The sequence below is a fragment of the Eucalyptus grandis genome, chromosome 5 (assembly GCF_016545825.1).
Source record: "Eucalyptus grandis isolate ANBG69807.140 chromosome 5, ASM1654582v1, whole genome shotgun sequence".
Classification (NCBI taxonomy): domain Eukaryota; kingdom Viridiplantae; phylum Streptophyta; class Magnoliopsida; order Myrtales; family Myrtaceae; genus Eucalyptus; species Eucalyptus grandis.
This window is the reverse complement of record NC_052616.1, coordinates 2,715,481-2,733,580: the sequence shown is the minus strand read 5'-3', so window position 1 is coordinate 2,733,580 and position 18,100 is coordinate 2,715,481. Positions and strand designations below refer to the sequence as shown.

Sequence of the window (18,100 nt, the reverse complement as noted above, 5' to 3'; positions counted from 1 at the left end):
CCTTCTAGGTCCAACGTTAGCATCACCACAAAGCATCTTCTGTCGAACGGGCTGAGCTTGAAATTATCCAGGCCCATCCATTGATCAATCGATGAACAAAGTCCATAGAAAATAATGAAAAGATGGGGCCAACCCCATACTAATATAAATGGGCTTGCTTGGAGGAGCAAATGGACATGCTTTTCAAGTCTTCCCATTCCAACTTAGATTGAAATACAAAAGTATAATCGCCATAAGTTCATATAGGGTTAAAGAAAAGTTTAAGCTTTCGAAAAACCAAATGTCGGAAAGACATCCTATTATGGTCAAATCCATGATTGAGAGCACTGAGCTCATTTTACATCAATTATCTTATGTATGTCATTTTTTCTAGTTCGACAGGCTTTTCATTAAGTTTCATTTCACTAAATAACACGATTGATATAATCAATCAAAACTTAAGAAATGTGCCATCATGGGTTTTATCGTTGCTGGAGTTTAGCCTAAGAAATTTTGCTCTTATAATCTTCAAAGTCTATTGGTCTACTCTACTAGAATGAATCATAGCCATAATTTCTCTCCTAATACATGCACTCTTAAAGTCAGTGTACAGAGTTCCTTGATTAAACCCTTGTCCAGTAGCTCCAACCCATCATCGACATGCCAATGGTTACAGGACAAACCGTGAATTATGATGGGACATTAAGTAAGAGTGTTGTGCTTTGGGGAATGTATATAGGCGGAATGTACTTCCATTGATTGTCTCGTCTCTCGCAAAAGATCCAGCACCATCTAGCTGTTACGTCCTTCATTAACTCCTCCGTGATTCCATGTTTAGTCACTCGTGAGCACGAATTCTTTTGTCCAATCCAGGCACCATCTCTCTGTCTCTCTCTCTCTCTCTCTCGGATCGTGTGTCCTAGTGGCGCGCAAGAAGACACGAGCCTTAATGTGGCGGGGCATGTGGATTCCCTATCACGCATGGAAACAAATCTGAAGACTGAATATGATTTTCGAAACCCTCTGCATAAGGGAAAAGCATCGATCCCACTAACATTAGAAAACCCCACATCCTTTCCATCGCCCCGATCCCACAAACCATCATCACTTTCTCCCGTGCAGCTTGGACACGCATGTTCTCGCAACGAATCCATGTTTTTCGTGAAGAAAACCGTGTGAAGATGGCATCCTCTAAGCTCATGCACAGCACGCTCCGCGAAACAAAGTACATTCCCTAGAATCGAGCCTTGATCTAGGAACTGACGCGAAACACTGTAACTCGACGGAGGAAAGAAGGAAGGAAGACTGTAGACGAATGGACATGAGTACTTGTAGCGGGCATCTATACGGGAGATACATCTGGAGAGACATTTAACCGGGGTGCGAATGGGCGCATGTGAATTTCCACTTTGGCTCATCTGGCGACAGGATCTTGTGGGCAAAGTTCAGGGGGCGACCATGTTCACATCTTCGTTATCGCCACTGGCGATGCATCTTATCCTCCGCAGAGGAGCGACCAATTGGAAAGATGCCCTCCCTTTTAAGGTCTAGCACAGGATTGCGTACTTGATAGTGGGAACAAAAGACATGCTTGTTCATCTCTTCGACATTTGCACCTCGCGCCAGCGAAAGAGACAGGGAGGAGACTAAGTTGATGAGTACATAAATATATAAATATATAAATATATATATATATATATATATATATATATATATATATCTATATATGTTTGTATGCATGAATGATCGGGGAACAATCATGAAAGTAGCATAACTTCACTAATATATGAAGAGATTATGTTTCAGTACTACATGAAAAGTTAAATAACTAAACCTGGATATTAATTCAGGTGCACTTGTTCAATATAGGCATTTCTAAAATGTTTATAGGACGTCCGGCATAAGGCCTATATAGGAAAGCATTTTAAGCAAAAGCCAAATTAACATAAGATTGTAGAAATAATGGAAAAGAAAATTATCAATTGTTCAAGCACATTCTAGGACAAACTCACAAACATGATGTGGTCACCTATGTTATGTATCCTTTGTTTTGAGAGAGAATTACCAAAACAGTCCTGAACCTATTGTAATTGTGCTAATTCAATTCTAAACTTTTTTTTTTTTGCCATTCAATCCCAAACCTTTTGCATTTATACCAATTGAGTCTATTTGCCTAATTTTAGTCTGCCGCTATTGACATGGCACTACCGATGTGGCAATTTTAAAATAATTTTTTAATTTTTGTCTTTTCTTTTCTTTAATTTTTTCCCCTTCCCCTTCGAGCCTTTGGGCTAGTGAAGGTCGCCAGCTGACCCTCGCTAGCATCGGGTGATGTGCTATGATGCCCTCACCAAATCTAGCCAAGTGACGGCGTTGTAGCCCTTGCCTAGTGTTGGTGAGGGTTGGGATGCCTTTGCCCAATATCAATGAGGGCGTCCTAGCCCTCGCTTGTGGCCGATGAGGGTTAGTTGGCAACTGTTGCCAATTGTTGACCCTCGTCAGCCTAAAGGGGAAGGGGGAAGGGGAAGGGGAAGGGGAAGGGGAAGAGGAAAAGGAAAGGGGAAAAAATCAAAGAAAAAAGAAAAAAATATTTTAAATTGTCACGTTAGTACTAACAATGCCACGTTAATGCTTTGGTAAAATTGATTGAATGGACTCAATTGACACAAATTCAAAAAGTTTAGGATTGAATTGGCAAAAAAAATTTAGAACTGAATTGACATAATTATAATAGTTTGGGATTTTTTTTTTTTTGGTAATTCTTACTTTTTTTGAATATGTATGATTTATGAAATATGATGTAATAGTAAAAGAACGTAAAATAAACAATGACTAAATTGGAGAAAAAAGAAATAGAAAACTTCATTAAAAACAATTGAACTCGTATAGGTTGACCTTGATCCAACACTAGAAAACGAAGATCTCCATCCAAAATCTCCAATTCGTAATCCGCAAAAACTAGTCAACCAATGTTATAAACTGTCTAATAAAATTTTGAAATTACTATAAAAAAAATTAAGAGTAAGTAACTTTCATGAAGTAGAGAACTCCATAAACTCAAAAGAAATAATGCTAAGTTGACAATAGATTAGCCTTGTTAAAATTACCTATATTGGCTAGAATTCCTTGAGAAGTTTCTGTTTTCATTTTTTTTTTTTATAGATTAATTAGATCACATAGACTTTTGCTAGTGTTCCTCTTCTGGCACAATAGAGCACATAGGCCACCTAGGAACTAGGAACTAGATCAGTGCCCTCTGGAACTAGATTCAATTGGACCACTAGTGCCCTCTGGAACTAGATTCAATTGGACCACTAGTTCAATCTGATTCCTAAGTGTGCCAATGGAATCGATGGCATGGTCATTTTTTTGTTTTTTATATTCGTCATTAATGTTCAAGACAAAATTGAAGATATTTTTAATAATTAGGGTATTTCTACAATTAAGTTACATGTAACATTGTAGGTTGCTTTGAGATTTTTTCAATTGTGGCAAAATTTGGTTGGAATGAGCAGCTACTGTTATGTTTTGATTTGTTCTTGCCATTTTACTCAAGTGCATGAGTGAAATGGGAGTTGTGACTCGTGTGTGTCTGCATGCGCGAGTGAAGCTTGTAAATGGAAAAAAGATTAGGTTTTTTTTTAACAGATTTTTAAGAAAATTTTTAAAAAAATTGATCTAGTCTGAATGATCTAGGTGGACGGTTCTACACTTGGAACTAGATGGAAATTCACTGATTTCAATTTTATGAAACCAAAAACCAGACCGGTGTCTGCGGGAACCACTCAGAACTGGCCAATCCCATCAGGGAGGTTCCTTTTGCACATCCCTAACATCAATTGCCATCACCACATATCCTATATTGTACTAATAAGCTTATGAAACGTAAAGTGCCATGAACATTATTCGGTCCCATAAGATGTGACATGCTTCTTCCAGTCGATCACTTAATACGTAAAGCCAGCTTGGGTCTAATTTGTCTGAGATATAGGTTGTCAAAGTGGTGGGCGGTCCAGACAGATGCGATTGAGATAGGCTCGCGGATAATGACGCTTAGTATTTTGTCCGGTGGTGCAAACAACTCATTTTTTTTGTAGTGAACAAACTGTGACTCCTTATTCATGAGGCATTGGAGGAAAAATTAACTTTCGTACTGTGAAATTTGTCTAATTTTTCTTCATACAATGCGGCTACCACGTCGACTCTGAGTTCAGATTAAATTTAGGATAAAACTCATGCTTTAGAAGTGAATCTTGATAGCGATGTTGATATAGATCAATTTATAGATGGGCTTTCGAGAGCGGTTGAACCAATCCAACGTTCTGAAAGATTCTAGTTCACTCAAATGAATCATTTAGTCAATTGGGATTAGTTTAGGCAATGTTCCCCTTTCATTGCTGTCCATCCAAGAGTTGCTTCTCAAGCAGGGGCAATGCTTAAATGCAGTCAGAAAGAAGAAAAAGTGAAAAGAGATTATATTTTCAGATGGAATAGTGTGTGATGTCTACTATTGATTTACACCCCCTGCCATTGCCTGGACATGAACATTTGTGGAAACTTAGCAATTCAGTCCAGTCAATGCACCGTACTTTAATCAGGTGCTCTAAGCTCTCTCTCTCTCTCTCTCTAGCATTGCTAGAACTGAGGAATTGCAGATCCCACATTGACAGTCCAAGCTCTTTCATAATTTCTTCTTTCTTGTTCTTTCTTTTTCTTTATCTAGTGATTGCCCAAATAAAATGGTGCCCAAGGAAACTAAACAAATAAAAGAACCCATTAACATATTTAGTTACATACAGATAAACAGAGAAATTCTAACTGCGAGAGACAAAAACCCCATAAAAAGGAGAAAGGAAAAGAGGAGAGGGGTGGGATACTGGTAATTTCAGCTGGATCCAAAGGGCAATCTAGGCAGCCTCATGTAAAAATATCAACAAATTTCACTGCCTTCCTCAATTATTCTGAGCATGTGGTGGACAGCTCTTGCTATGTCATCTACTGAGGTGAGCTGGCACCCTTCTTCAACCTGCGTGTTCAAAGCACCAAAACACCCTCATAAATCCAAGCCCTGTTGTTATAATCCCAAAAAAAATCCTAACTTTTTCCCAAAACCATAAGCACAGACATCTGTTTCCAAACATGGAACACAAACCATAGTCATGTAAAGAACCTGCACTTTTTCCCTGCTCACTCTCTCTCCTTCTTGTGTCAATTAATACTAGACCACATTTCATAATGTCTGCCACAGCTCCTTAGGGCCCCCCCATATATTAAACAATGTCTGCTACAACATGCGATTCTATAGTTCTCATAATGAATGCAATTGAATTCTTGGTGACATCCTTGGGACTCAATCTGTCTAATAATGCGACTCGAATCAAGAATAGAGAAATCATTGACCCAGTTGAGAGCAAAAAAATATCTGTAGGACATAGCAAGGACTGATATAGGACATACAACATACCTTGGCACTGATTGAGTAGAGTACCAGAGGGTCCAATGTGGTCACATTCAGGTGGAGGATGCTGAGGTGGAGGGTGTGAAATCCTGCAATCAATCTTGAGAGCTGTCGAGTGTTCCTCCTCGAGAGGATCCTGAGGCTCGCATGGGTCTCGATGAGGGTGACCTCGATGTCGGCGATGGCCGCTCCGGTGGTAGAAGTGGAGGAGGCTGTGTACTTGCTGGGCGCTTGAGACCATGTGTATTGAGGGTACATGAAGAACTGTGAAAATGGGGGTTGCAGGATTTTAGAAGGATCATCATTGTTGGTGTCGTTGGTTGTGTCCGCTTCTTCACTCGCGATGTCTTCTCCTGCTTTGTACTGTGAATGCTGGAGCTTTTGGGCTTCGAGGGACTGCAGGAGATGCTCTAACTCCTTGACGAACTCGATGGCTCCACCAACTATGGAGGCTTGGTCACCCTTCACACAGGAATTTTGAGCATCCCCATGTTAGATTGGAGACAACGAAAAAAATAGCTGAGTTAGGAGTTAAATTGCAGCTCAAACATCGCCGCTTTAAGGCATGAATGCTTTAAACCGAGTTTCGAAAGATTAGATATGGAATTAACAACGACTTATTTGGAAGAGGAGAAGCATGCATGTTGTCTTTCCCAATATTTTCAGATGAAACCCACATCAACCTGTGGTTTCCCCTTCACATGATAGAAGGAACATCGCAACAACTGATGATAGGATTTGAGGGTCAACTTGAAGATGAACTGTTTTATCAGAACAGTGCAGCATTGAGATACATACTCACCACCCGCTACGAATTTCAAAAACCCCAATTTCTTTGGTGAGAGCTAATGAAGACACTTTCTTTTTTACTCTCCATATTATTGGGGGAATGCAGTTTTCAATAAGCAAGAAGGCATGTTAAATGAGTGGCCACCCCCTCAGAAAATTCTGCATGTAGTCTATTAAATGTGAAAGGCTGCTATATCTCTCCTCATATTATGAGAAAGATGAAGAGAGAATGAGAATGAGAATGTCACAAAGCCATGTCAGTTCGGTGCACTTAATGAACTCAACGAATGAGAGAGAGAGAGAGAGAGAAAGAGAGAGAGAGGGGAAGGAGAACAAACCCTTTGGACATAGGACTCGGGCATCAAGGACCTGAGGACGGCCAAGTGCTCGTTCATCTGCTTCCGGCGATTCCTCTCGACGGCAATGTGGGTCATCCGTTGCGTCTCGGCCTCCTCCTTGTTCTTGCACACCCTCGGCCTCCTCTTCCGCTTCTTCCTCCCCTGCGCCGCCGCCGCCCCCTGGCCGGCCGCCCTCTTCTCGCCGGACCTCGCTCGCCGGCCCTGCGGAGGAGGTGCCGGCGGCGACGGCTGCGGCGGGGGAGAGCCGCTGATGGAGTTGGTCTGCAGGGAGCAAGAACCGGCTGCAGCAGAAGCAGCAGAAGCAGCAGCAGCAGCTTGTTCTTGATGGGGTGGCTGAATGAGGTGGTAGAGGTGGCTGTCGAGGAAGGTGGTGTCGGAGGAGTCGTGGGAGCTGTAGGGGGTGACGGAGATGGTGTCGTAGATGATGAAGTTGAGGAGGTCGCTGGCCGAGAGAGCATCCAGCGCCATCTTTGCCTTCTAATTTTCCCTGTCTGAGCAGGGAGCTTCGAGTTTTGCGTGTGCTGTTTCTTTTTTTCTTGGGATAAAATGAGGGAAGAGGACTATGGAAGACCACCGCTTTTTAGCTTAGGGCTTAGGGCTATGTTATAGAGCAGACCAGCGCTTTTATACTTAGCCCTAAGGAAAAATGCTATGGACACGCAGTCGTCCTTTTTCCTTTTGAAAGTGGGGGGGAGGTTGCCGAAGAAAATATCATAAGAAAGTACATGTCTAGATCTTTTCATTGTTATGTCTTAGACCTATGAAAAACCCATGTCAAATTATCATATGGGGTCATCCCGAATTCCGAAATTAATCAGGTGATAACCGTTATGAAGAATACGTAAAGCGCGTGAGATCATGCCCAAGAACCGCGACACGACGTACGAATTTGTCTATGCTACGGGTCATCTTTGTTTCTTTTCTCTTTGAAAGCTCTCTTTCGTTATACAAGTTCATCCATTGTGGAATGGAAGGGTGTGCGGCCCAAACATTTCTTTCACCTTTATGTATGATCATGCATTACTTAGGACGGGACTCCTTTAGAACGAAAGAATCCAGCTTAGGGGAGGACACAAGGAAAAAATGAAGATGGAAATGGTAAAATGAAGAGAGCAGAGAAACGGGAAAGGGCGCACGTGAGAGGAGCAGTGAAAAGGTGTCGTGCTTTTTTTTTTTTCTGCTTCCAAAAAGCGAAGGAAGAAAAAAGATTTTGAAAAAACAAAAGCAGAGAAAGAGAAAGATCAGAGATAGGGAGAGAGAGAGAGAGAGAGAGAGAGAGAGTCCTTGTTTTGGTTCCCTTCCCGATTTCACAGACAAGCTGCCAATTCTGCGACACTTTCTGCAATGTAGAGAGAGAGAGAGAGGGGGGGGCCCAAATCTATCAATGGACAAGAGCTTTGGATGCAAACAACACGAAGGCCAAGCTATATTTATTTGCGAAAAGCAACTGCCCTCCTCTCACAATTCAAAATCCTCCTCCTCTCTTCGGTTGGGTTTTGCCTACGCTTAGGGAAAATAATGATAACAAGAAACGCGCCCACCTTCTTATGCCCTAACGTTCTCTCTCATCCCACAGTGAAAATGCACGCATTGGCATTATGCACGAAACGACCACTGCACGTTCCGGGGTTAAGAAAAGTCGTCGGCTGCGTGCGCATATATCATGGGGTTTTTGAATATTTTTTTTGCTGAGGCTGCTGAGCTGAGCCATGCATGGGTGCATGGGTGATGCTTTTGTTTTGGGGAAATGAACGGTGGAGATGCAGGGTACGGCGGGGCAAAAGAACCAGAAAAACGATACACAAAGTTTTGTCTGGCTACATAGAATCAACAGGTGGGAGCAAATAGTACTGAGTAAGTACTAAAATAAATTCATTGCCTTTAGCATTTCCATGATGGACATCATCTGAGAACCAAAGCAGAGAGAGAGAGAGAGAGAGAGAGAAGGGTCGTGTGTGGCCACTCTGTTTGGGAGTGGAAGGTATTATAAGCACTGAAATTTATAGCCACCGTGGCCTGTGGTGGGTAGATTAGAAATGTTCCTGAAACCCTAAAATTGGGTACTCCTAGGATCCTTGGAGGTTTCAGGGTTCCTCGCTTGGAAGCAAAGCAAGTATTCTACGATACCAACTAGCGGCCACCCCACCTGTCTAGCGGATATATCGTTGGTGGATTAACAGAACTGCGTTGCATATTTTAATGTGCCTGGTGTCCACATGCCTCAATCCCTTAATTTAGCCTAATATATTTTTCAAGCCCTATGCCTAGCTTTGCCCTTTAAGTATTTTACGTCTAGGAAAGCAAACATTCGCACAAAATCCAGATGAAGCAGTTTAAGGATTTACTTGGGTCCTAGCATGGAAGGTAATATAAGCAGTGAAATTTATAGCCACGGTGGCCTCTGGTGGGTAGATAAGAGATGTGCCAAAAAAGATCATCTTTCGAAGTTCTTGAGGGTCTCTCTCTCTCTCTCTCTCTGTAGTCCCTACTCTAATCATCCCCTTGGGATTTGTCTGATTTTGCTCCCCGCTCTTTGGAATCCCTTGCCACCGAGATTCTTGCCTCTGTATTATGTTGATAAGCACATTGTGGATCCTGACAATCCAGTTGAATTCAAACCATTTGGATGTGCTCTGGTGCGTTCGTTTGATGATGAATTGGCGCGAGTCTCGCTGCACCTTGAAAGCTACGACTGTGGTTTTTCGATATGTTTCGACCCTTTCCAGTGACGTTACTAATGCTTTATTTTACTCTGGGAATGGATATGAATGACTACTAATTGGAAAGCGACATCGTAGCCTTTAGTGCCCTCGGTGGAAGGTTGGCCTGTTTCTCCGACCATACCCCCCCTCCTCCTTCTCACTGTTATAATATCCAGAGTGCATTCATTTAATCTCCATTTTGTAGCATGATTGCCTTTCATCTATCTATCTCTCGCGAGAAGGACATGCATTTACCTGGAGTACTGCAGTTATTATAAACCAAGCAGAATAATCCGCAGCAAAAGACAGAATCTAAGAAAAAAACAACCCACGATACGAGAAGGATGAGAATAACATATCGTCTATATTCGAGTATGGCCCATTGACAATGATATTGCAATCAGAAGAAACAGTCATCCAGGTATCCAATGATCTATCAAATTTCAAGGTACGGGTAGACAATGGTCAGATAAATAAACATGACAGTAAAGGAGATTTGCAAATTCTCAAATAATTAAGAAGGGTACGTACAGATATGCCAAAACAATTGGGGCATAACTTGTGGCGAAGTATTAGAAAGCGGTCACCTGTATTTTTCATCGATAGTGTGGCTAGAATTCTCTTATATGACAGATTCACTAGAGATGTAAATGCTCATCTCCCTTCGTGTTCCCTGTTTAGAACTTTAGAACAATTACTAGGTCGACCCACGTATATTCATGCCCCAAAAGTAAAGCTGGATACGTGAAGAGGTTTCCTTAAAACTCACACTATCCCGTTATTGCAAACATCCCATTTGTGCCATTGAAAGCATCAATAGCCTCCTCACAGTTTCGCGCCCTGGCTTTTCGCGAAGCAACATAGGCCACGAGCATCTTGGTTCCACACAAGTCACAAATCGGGCAGATTCAAAGGTTTGCACCACACCTTTTTCATCTTCATTTATCTTATTCTTTTAGGGACGTTATTTTGCTCCTTACTTTCAGCAGATAGATAGATAGGACCGGATAGAGAGAAGATAAGACTCGCAAGGTTCCATGTGCACTAGAGAAAAAGAAATACGGCTCCGTTTGTCTCCGCATCAGAAGATTCAGAACCACATAGGCAGAGTCAACGATGATGTCCGTACGCTCAGAGAGAGAGAGAGATGCAGGCTACGGAACGTTGGGGACTTGTAGCTCCCTTTTTCCCCTATTTTATTGTTCTTCAATTATTTTTATTATTATTATTATTTATTATCATGAGAGGAAGAGACGACTTGATGAAATGTGCGCGCGCGTTTGGCTGGTGGGGGTGGTGGTGGTCGACCTCCGTTTGGGCAATTATGGTCCAACCTTGTCAGAGACTTGCAGGCCAAATCCATGTGGCCACCAAAGCTTCTGATCTTCAGACCGAGCAAAAACTACTTTTTTACCAACAGCAATCATTCACTGCTCCCCCACCCCTACCAGTTTTCAAACCCCCCGCCTCTTTTATCTTCCACACTCCATCATCATACGATAATCCGTAATTTCATTCCGGTTCGTAGAAAAGGAACTGATCGAATTTACCAAAAGAGCCTGCTATCTGGGCAAGGGAAGGTCCCCTTCTTCTCGCCAAAAGCAACAGCACAAGGGGGAGGTGAGAGATGGACGAGAATCTATGCATGCAGACGACAGAAAAACCAACCCAGAGGACAAGTCCATGACCTAGAAATATGAGTTACTAGTGTTGTCTTTTATATAAGAGACCAAGCAGAGGGACCGGCCATCGGGGCGAGGGCAACTAGCAAGCTCTAGTTTAGCAAGCATCTGCATGTGCTCATACATGTGTGCAGCAGCGATGCGTGTCCGTCACATACTTGCCGTCTGGCCTCGGGACCATGGCCTCAAAAAGGATTGCTCACCTCTGCGATTTGTTTTTTGTTTTTTTTCTTTTTTTTGTTCACCCCCTTCTCATCTCGATCAGTGTGAAGAGAACAATCTATTCTGCAATTCCTTAATAATACGTCACAAGAATTTGATTAGTTAAGTTCCTCACACTAGACATATTAGATTAATAATTGATATACAGACCAAAGTTACTAACAGTGGAACTTTCCCAATGCAATGGTGCCAAGTGCACGAAGGTTGAGATTAACATGGTATATAGTCACCGGCATAACGTACAAATAGAGAGGATTAAAGTAATATTCCCTACCAAAACTTTAGCCTAATGCCGTAAAATTCTAGAGTCCCGGTGATCACAGACAACACATAGGCATAAAGCAATAAGATGGCTAGGGATGTGAGTGCTGACGCAAACAAAGTCTCGAAAAACAAGTTAACCACACCCGTTAGCACATTTGCCTGCATATAAGCAGAAATTAACATTAGGTGATATCAAGATTCAGTAAACATAGTTCCGCAAAAAGCACATTGCTGTACCAGGAGGAATGAACCCAGTAAATTCCGGTTGAATGCATCCTCAAGAACTGTACTTTTGTTCCCACCAACATAATCAGATAGCATGAGTATGGCTAATACCTATAAAACAAGCCACAGTCTCAACCTCAAGAGTCCGCAAATTACCAGAAGGGGATAGCATTGTGTGTTTGCACAAGATAATTACCCATTGAAAGTAAAAAAAAAATGTCTAACTATAGCTTCATTATTGTTCTGAGCAATTCCACATGCATCTCTTTCAGAAGTTAACATCAAATAGCACATATTAAACACTAGCGCTTTGATTGTTGATATCCATCAACCAACAACTTGAGGATTTAAGATCAAGGACTTGTTTGTTTCCACTTAAACATAAGCAAAACCTACTTGTTGCTTTTCCACCAAATTAAAATACCATTCAATTTCAAAAATTATGAAAAGACTGAAAAGGTCAAAGTGTGTGTGTAACAAGATTTAGATTAACCCTTAAGTGAAAAGGACGCACATGTATTTCCCATGATTGCAGCAAGTCACACATTATTCAGCATGAGATGACTCGTAGATGAGTGAAATCTAACATACGTAATAATAGCTTATATTGATTAACTATCCCAGAATCTTTATTAAAAAAAAGAAGAAAAAAAGCCATGATATTGCCCTACCATGCAGAAAACAATCATGCGGGATGACATATTTTCAACATGCTCCTAAACTTTCGGGCTTCACTATAATAGAGGGAAATTAGTAGTGACCTGGAAGTTTTGTGCCAACACAAGAGTAACATAAGCCAGGTTGCACTGCAAAAAAGAGATCAATCCTTTCTTAGCTTAGGTAGAGGACTTCCTTGGGTAAAGATTGATGCAAGCAAAGAAATCTCACCATTCTACGTGAAACACGTTCAACATGCCTGTCCAGAATTATTGTCAATAACCTGCCACATGCATTGAGAGAAAAGGGTTAGTCCATATTCGGTCCATTAAACACATTGCAACTGACAAAAAGGTGAAAGGCTCTAAGAGGACACAGAAGGAAAAAAAGATAACAAGCTCATACCAGAAGAGCAGAGCAACAATCCATACCCTTCTTCTTGCCCATTCTGTGCCTTTCTTTGTAGCAGAGGTCTCGCTTCCAAAGAAGAGATAATTGCCTAACTGAACGCCAACAAGGTACATGCCCCAATATCCTGAAATATACCATCAGCTTACTAAACATAAGCCAATTGAGGGTGAAGAATTGTTTATGAAGAAACTAAAACATACACTGCCAAGATATTAAATATTTTTCAAAATTAAATCCACAGCTTAGTGTTGCCAGGAAAGCATCACTCCTGAATTAACTAGCATATAGAAGAAGTTAAATACAATGCATTCCAAGTAACTATAGCTTCCCCAGAATTTTCATACTGCAAATAAAACTCTGAAATTTATACATGAAGAAAGGAACTACACCATTGGACAGACTACGTAGGTAGACATGCAGTGAAGTCGTACTTTGCAACATTTAAAAAGACTGTACACCCAAAAAATACAAACTGGGCTCATGTATATAACACATGGACCTCCCCCCCTGCCCCCTCCTCCTCCTCCTCCTCCTCCTCCCTTCTTCCCCTCCCCCTTGATTTCACAGTTCACCTCCACCTTAAAATGCAATCCACATAATTCTGGTTAATATGCCACTCCAGACCCTAGCCAACCAAAAGTACACTTCATAACAGAAAGAAGCAATTAGCTAATACCAGGAAGTCCTTACCAAAAATGCTGAATATTCCTTCCTTATTCTGACTAATGATGCTGGAACCTCTTTCACTGGAAATTAGGTAAGAGTTTAACCCCTGCATGAGGCAACTTTGATAGCCTGAGGAATTAAGGAGTCAATTTACTTGATGATGCTAAGAAAAGTACTGAAGATGCTAGATCATGCAAAAACATTTCATAAGGATTAAAAGAGTACCTATCAAAATTGAGAAACCTAGTATCCCGCAATTCTTGGGAGAAATGTTTATTAAAGAGGTTAGCAATGAGACGGCAGCAAGGGTGAAGAAAAAATTCCAGTGTACTCCGTACTCCCCAACATGAACCTAGAACATGGAGGGACAAGACTGACAAATGTAAGATAGTAAGAAGCAACCAGAAATGCTTACAAGACACAAAATAAAGGAGATAATTCTATGTTGGAGACGAGCGGCAGACTGCATGTCACAATATTATTCTCTTTCAACAGATATGAAGCTTAAATCACAGACGAACTGCAGTAATTCATCAGAGATTCTCAAACAGAAATGCAACGGTGTCTAAGAGGAGTAACCCTCCAAAAGTTACCAGGGGAGAATATAATGCTGCATATGGCATACTAACAAGACCATTCTGCTATGACTGTTGTCTAGTTTAAAAAAGCAAACGGAAGCAGAGAAAGTGTGAAAGGATCTTTGAGTTCTGTTTTTTTATAAGCTTATGCCGTAATTCTTTGATAAAAAGGAGACCATCCAAAGCTGATGGTAATAGCCACCTACTCAAGAAAAGAGTTCCTATGTCTTACCCAGATGGAACTGATGTAAATAGTTCTATGCATACCTCTTCAGGTTAATATAGACCTACAGACTTTGAAAAGATACTTACCCATCAAGAATAGTACTACCCTAAGTTCAGTCCCTCTACATTCATGTACAGGTCTACTTATAGAGCACCCTTGAGGATAAAAATTAACTCTATCTCATATGCATTGAAACAACACAAATGCTGTAGCTACAAGCAATCTACGGAAGATATTCCACCTGATAATCTACACCAGCTGTAGAAACAAGCCGTCCAAATCCTAAAGCAATTAGAGGACTGGTATTTCTTAGTGCCGTCATCAGATTCCTGACAAAAATAGAGGAAGAAATGAAAAACTAAAACCATCAAAATGACTTATAATAGTGGATATGTTCATTATTGATAGGTTGAATACTTTCAATTATTTCCACCTAATGTCACAATCTTTCAATCTTGTGTATCGAACTAATTTAAGGATGTAGAGACTAATGAATTGGAAAGGGGAAAAACACTCACACAGATGAAATATTCCGAGCTTGTCTTGATACCAAAGCATTTGCCACCACAAATGAGCCAACGCCAAGATCCATCTGGAGAAAATGAAAACAGACAAATATGTCAAATAGGCCAGTTCAAGCTAATTGTCATTGTTCCTTTTTCTTTTTTTTAATTATTATTATTATTATTTTTTAATATTATATATATTGAGCTAGCTCAAGCTACTTTTAAAGATGGTTCCATGCCAGCTTTACGACTTAAGAATAGCTTAATTTTTGAAACAATTGACTTCTACCAACAAAAGTAGCACCACAGCTCTATGATATTAGAGGAGCTCAACCATCTTACCAATCCAGTGCCAAAAGTTTCAGTTTTAGCGTATCTCCTCGGGAATATTCTAAAGTCAACAGCCAAGATGCACAAACAAGTCACAATCATCTGCAGCAATCGACCTCATGGGGAAAAACTATGTCATAAGGAAATGGATAAGCTGCCAAATAAGATGTACTAACATGAAAGAAAAGCATCCAACTTGAATACCATGCAAACCCTGTACAATGAAATATCTGTCCTCAAAGAATCAGGTGCCACTCTTGAAGGAAGAGAAGAATAAAATCTGCAGGAAACTATCAATACTTGGGTCAGCAACAAAATGGAAGCCAGCTCTCAAGCCAGCTGTGCAGGAAAGCATCCTGTCCTATACTGTTCAGAAAATTGAAATAAGAACATGCAATCTTGAGAGTACACACATGCATTTAGGCACATACATGCAGCTTATATATTTTATACAAAACTCTGATATTTTGGCACATAACATACTGATCCAAAAGCAGTATTTAAAGAGTGGACCTTTTGATTGCTGCAGATAGAAACAGAGAAAATGTTAACAAAATTGTTGACAAGTACGTCCACTCTGATAGAACCTGAGACATGTAAACTTGTTCGTGATTAAGAGCAGACTAGAGTCTGTAAAATAGGTAAAAGAATAGCAGGAAAGATCAGGATTAGCCTATGCAATGGCTAAAGTGTAGCAACCTAATGCAGGAAATCTCTCTCTTCATTCAAGCTAAAATGATACACTGGAATTTGCTAAAATTGAAAGCAGTTGTCTCCTAGAACAGATATTGAGCAACCTCACAGTTCTGTGGCATGGAATATCAACAGCATTACTCAAATCATGTTCCTTTTTGCTCTTTTTATCAGCATCCATAGAAAATTTTGTTGTATAAACCTCAAAAATTGGAGAACAGAAAATCTAAAACAACTTAAGCAAATAAATAATGCTCTGAAGATAATATTATTTTAGGAAAGTCACAAATGAAAGGTCTAGGAATTGTCGATTTCTAAGCTTAAAAGGAAGATGTCAAAACTTGTTGGATAAAAAATATTATGGGGTTACTGAGTTTATGAAAATTATGAACATCAAATCCTGCTCACAATGAAGACCCGATAAATAGTAGAAACCCTCCAGTACACAAGCTGAGTTGCTATTCTAAGAAACTTACAGTGAAAGATAACAGCATGGGGACAATAATACATAGGTAATCCATTGTCAAAGTCACCATGTAAGCCCTCCAGCTCTTAGGAGAAACTAATGAGTCATGGTTGTTCTTTGACGAAGCGTCCTTGTGACTGAGATCTGCAAAAATAGATTACTATCAGAATTCCACTCTCAGCTACAGGCATGCTACATGCAAAAAAAAAAAAAAAAAAAAAGCCCCTTTTGAGAGGCTATTCCATAAAACCTAAGAGATCTTCTCTAGGGCTGCAGGCTCACGGCAAGATCCGAAGGTATACAGCACCTCCATGCTCTTGCAATAAGAGGTTGAAACTCTATCTTTTTAAATTGGCAGCAAGTTTGGTTTATTTTTATACGCACAATATATTTGGAATGAGCACATTAAGCCTCTGTTCTAATACATTGAATTAAGCCTTGGAACCATACACAGGGATCAAATTTAACCTAATCATTTGGTCTGACGTTATATAGGCTGGAGTTTGGAATTCAATTATAGTTACAAACATTTCACAAACTCAGCCGCACCAGAATGCAGACTTGAGCTTCCACATTCGCTTTACCACGAAATTAGAACATTAATTATGTAAATGCTACTATTATCACCAATGCAAACGCCACTGCCACGACATCTATCTGCTGCCACCAACAACACCAACGTCAAGCCCAATCCCACCCCGCTACACTCCACTTTCGCCACCAAATCACACAAGAGCTGCTATTAATGTCGCTTGCCAACATAGCATGACTGCCGCCTCCCCCACTGCCACATCCAATTCATCATCACTAAAACATCCACCGTCGCCTTCACCGCCACCACCTCTGCTCCCAGCAGGTCTACCACCAGCACCACCATCAAACATTCCTATTTTCAATCTCAAGCACCCTCGCCTGAGTTTCCAAACAACCAAAACAAACTCCGGAGCCAAGCCGAACGCTCGATCCTAGTACCATACCACACGACGCCAACTCGCGAATCGAAGAGACAAGGACAACTCCGGAGCGCAGCACGGGCACAGCGCGACAAGCAATCGAAACGTTGAACAGCTCGAAGAGAGAGAAAAAAAGATCATACCGGACGGAGAGCGGGAGCCGAGCGAGTGACGCAGGAGCACGATGACCTGCGAAGATCGAAACAGACAGAAGCGAAACGACGGCGATGAATCCATCATCCAAAAAGCAGGCACGGGGAGCGGGGCGGAGGCAAACGACGAACTGAGGGAGGGGAAAGGGGCTTACGGGGACGACGGTGGAGAGGGCGGCGATCTCCAGCATGGACGATCCCGTCAGATTGCTGACGAATCTGGAGGGAACGCGAAGGGATCTCCGAGTGAGCAACGCAGCGAGTCACTGAAAATGAGAATGAGAGGGAGAGGGAGAGAGAGCGAACTCTTCTTTGAGATGCTTGTGAGGATTGAAGGACCCGGCGCGAGAATCCATTGCTGGCGCAGAAGAAGAGGAAGGAAGGAAGCTCTCCAGAACTAAGTTCTGATCAATCTCGGCTGGGAAGAAGGAAGTAGCGGCCAGCATTAGCATTCCCTCTTCATCTGCAGTTGAATTGGAATCTTACTCATTTCTTATATATTATAGTTAACTATTTTCTCCCACTGATGACACTACAGCCTTAAAAATCGCCATGACTCCTTTCCTAATGTGTAATTACTCTTTATTTGAACGCAAAAATCTACCCATAAAAAAAATGTTAATCAATTAATTCCTTATATAGTTAGCTAATTATAAAATGCTTTTGTCAGAAATTATATAAAAAATGTGTCATCTTTTAATGACAGTTTTGAGTATATTGTATAATGTTGAGTTTGGTATCGTACACCTACTTCTAAAATTGCACATAATATCAAAATGGTT

General features: G+C 41.0%; 2 protein-coding genes across 2 annotated transcripts; both read right to left on the bottom strand.

Annotated features, from left to right (window-relative positions):
* Window positions 1–4,735: 4,735 nt before the first annotated feature.
* On the bottom strand, window positions 4,736–7,207 carry LOC104443542 (transcription factor bHLH71). The gene is made up of 3 exons (XM_010057010.3): window positions 6,565–7,207; window positions 5,444–5,899; window positions 4,736–5,005 (listed from the first exon to the last, which is right to left on the bottom strand). The coding sequence occupies exons 1-3, from the start codon at window positions 7,051–7,053 to the stop codon at window positions 4,910–4,912; spliced, it is 1,041 nt and encodes a 346-aa protein (XP_010055312.1). The 5' UTR covers window positions 7,054–7,207; the 3' UTR covers window positions 4,736–4,909.
* A 4,082-nt stretch (window positions 7,208–11,289) lies between these two features.
* Window positions 11,290–17,775, bottom strand: LOC104443541 (uncharacterized protein At4g17910). Its single transcript, XM_010057009.3, has 16 exons — window positions 17,625–17,775; window positions 17,474–17,537; window positions 17,310–17,355; window positions 16,224–16,357; window positions 15,568–15,641; window positions 15,259–15,334; window positions 15,067–15,156; window positions 14,737–14,810; window positions 14,460–14,547; window positions 13,640–13,766; window positions 13,439–13,543; window positions 12,743–12,872; window positions 12,569–12,620; window positions 12,442–12,486; window positions 11,693–11,791; window positions 11,290–11,614 (listed from the first exon to the last, which is right to left on the bottom strand). The coding sequence occupies exons 1-16, from the start codon at window positions 17,768–17,770 to the stop codon at window positions 11,462–11,464; spliced, it is 1,503 nt and encodes a 500-aa protein (XP_010055311.2). The 5' UTR covers window positions 17,771–17,775; the 3' UTR covers window positions 11,290–11,461.
* Window positions 17,776–18,100: the final 325 nt, after the last annotated feature.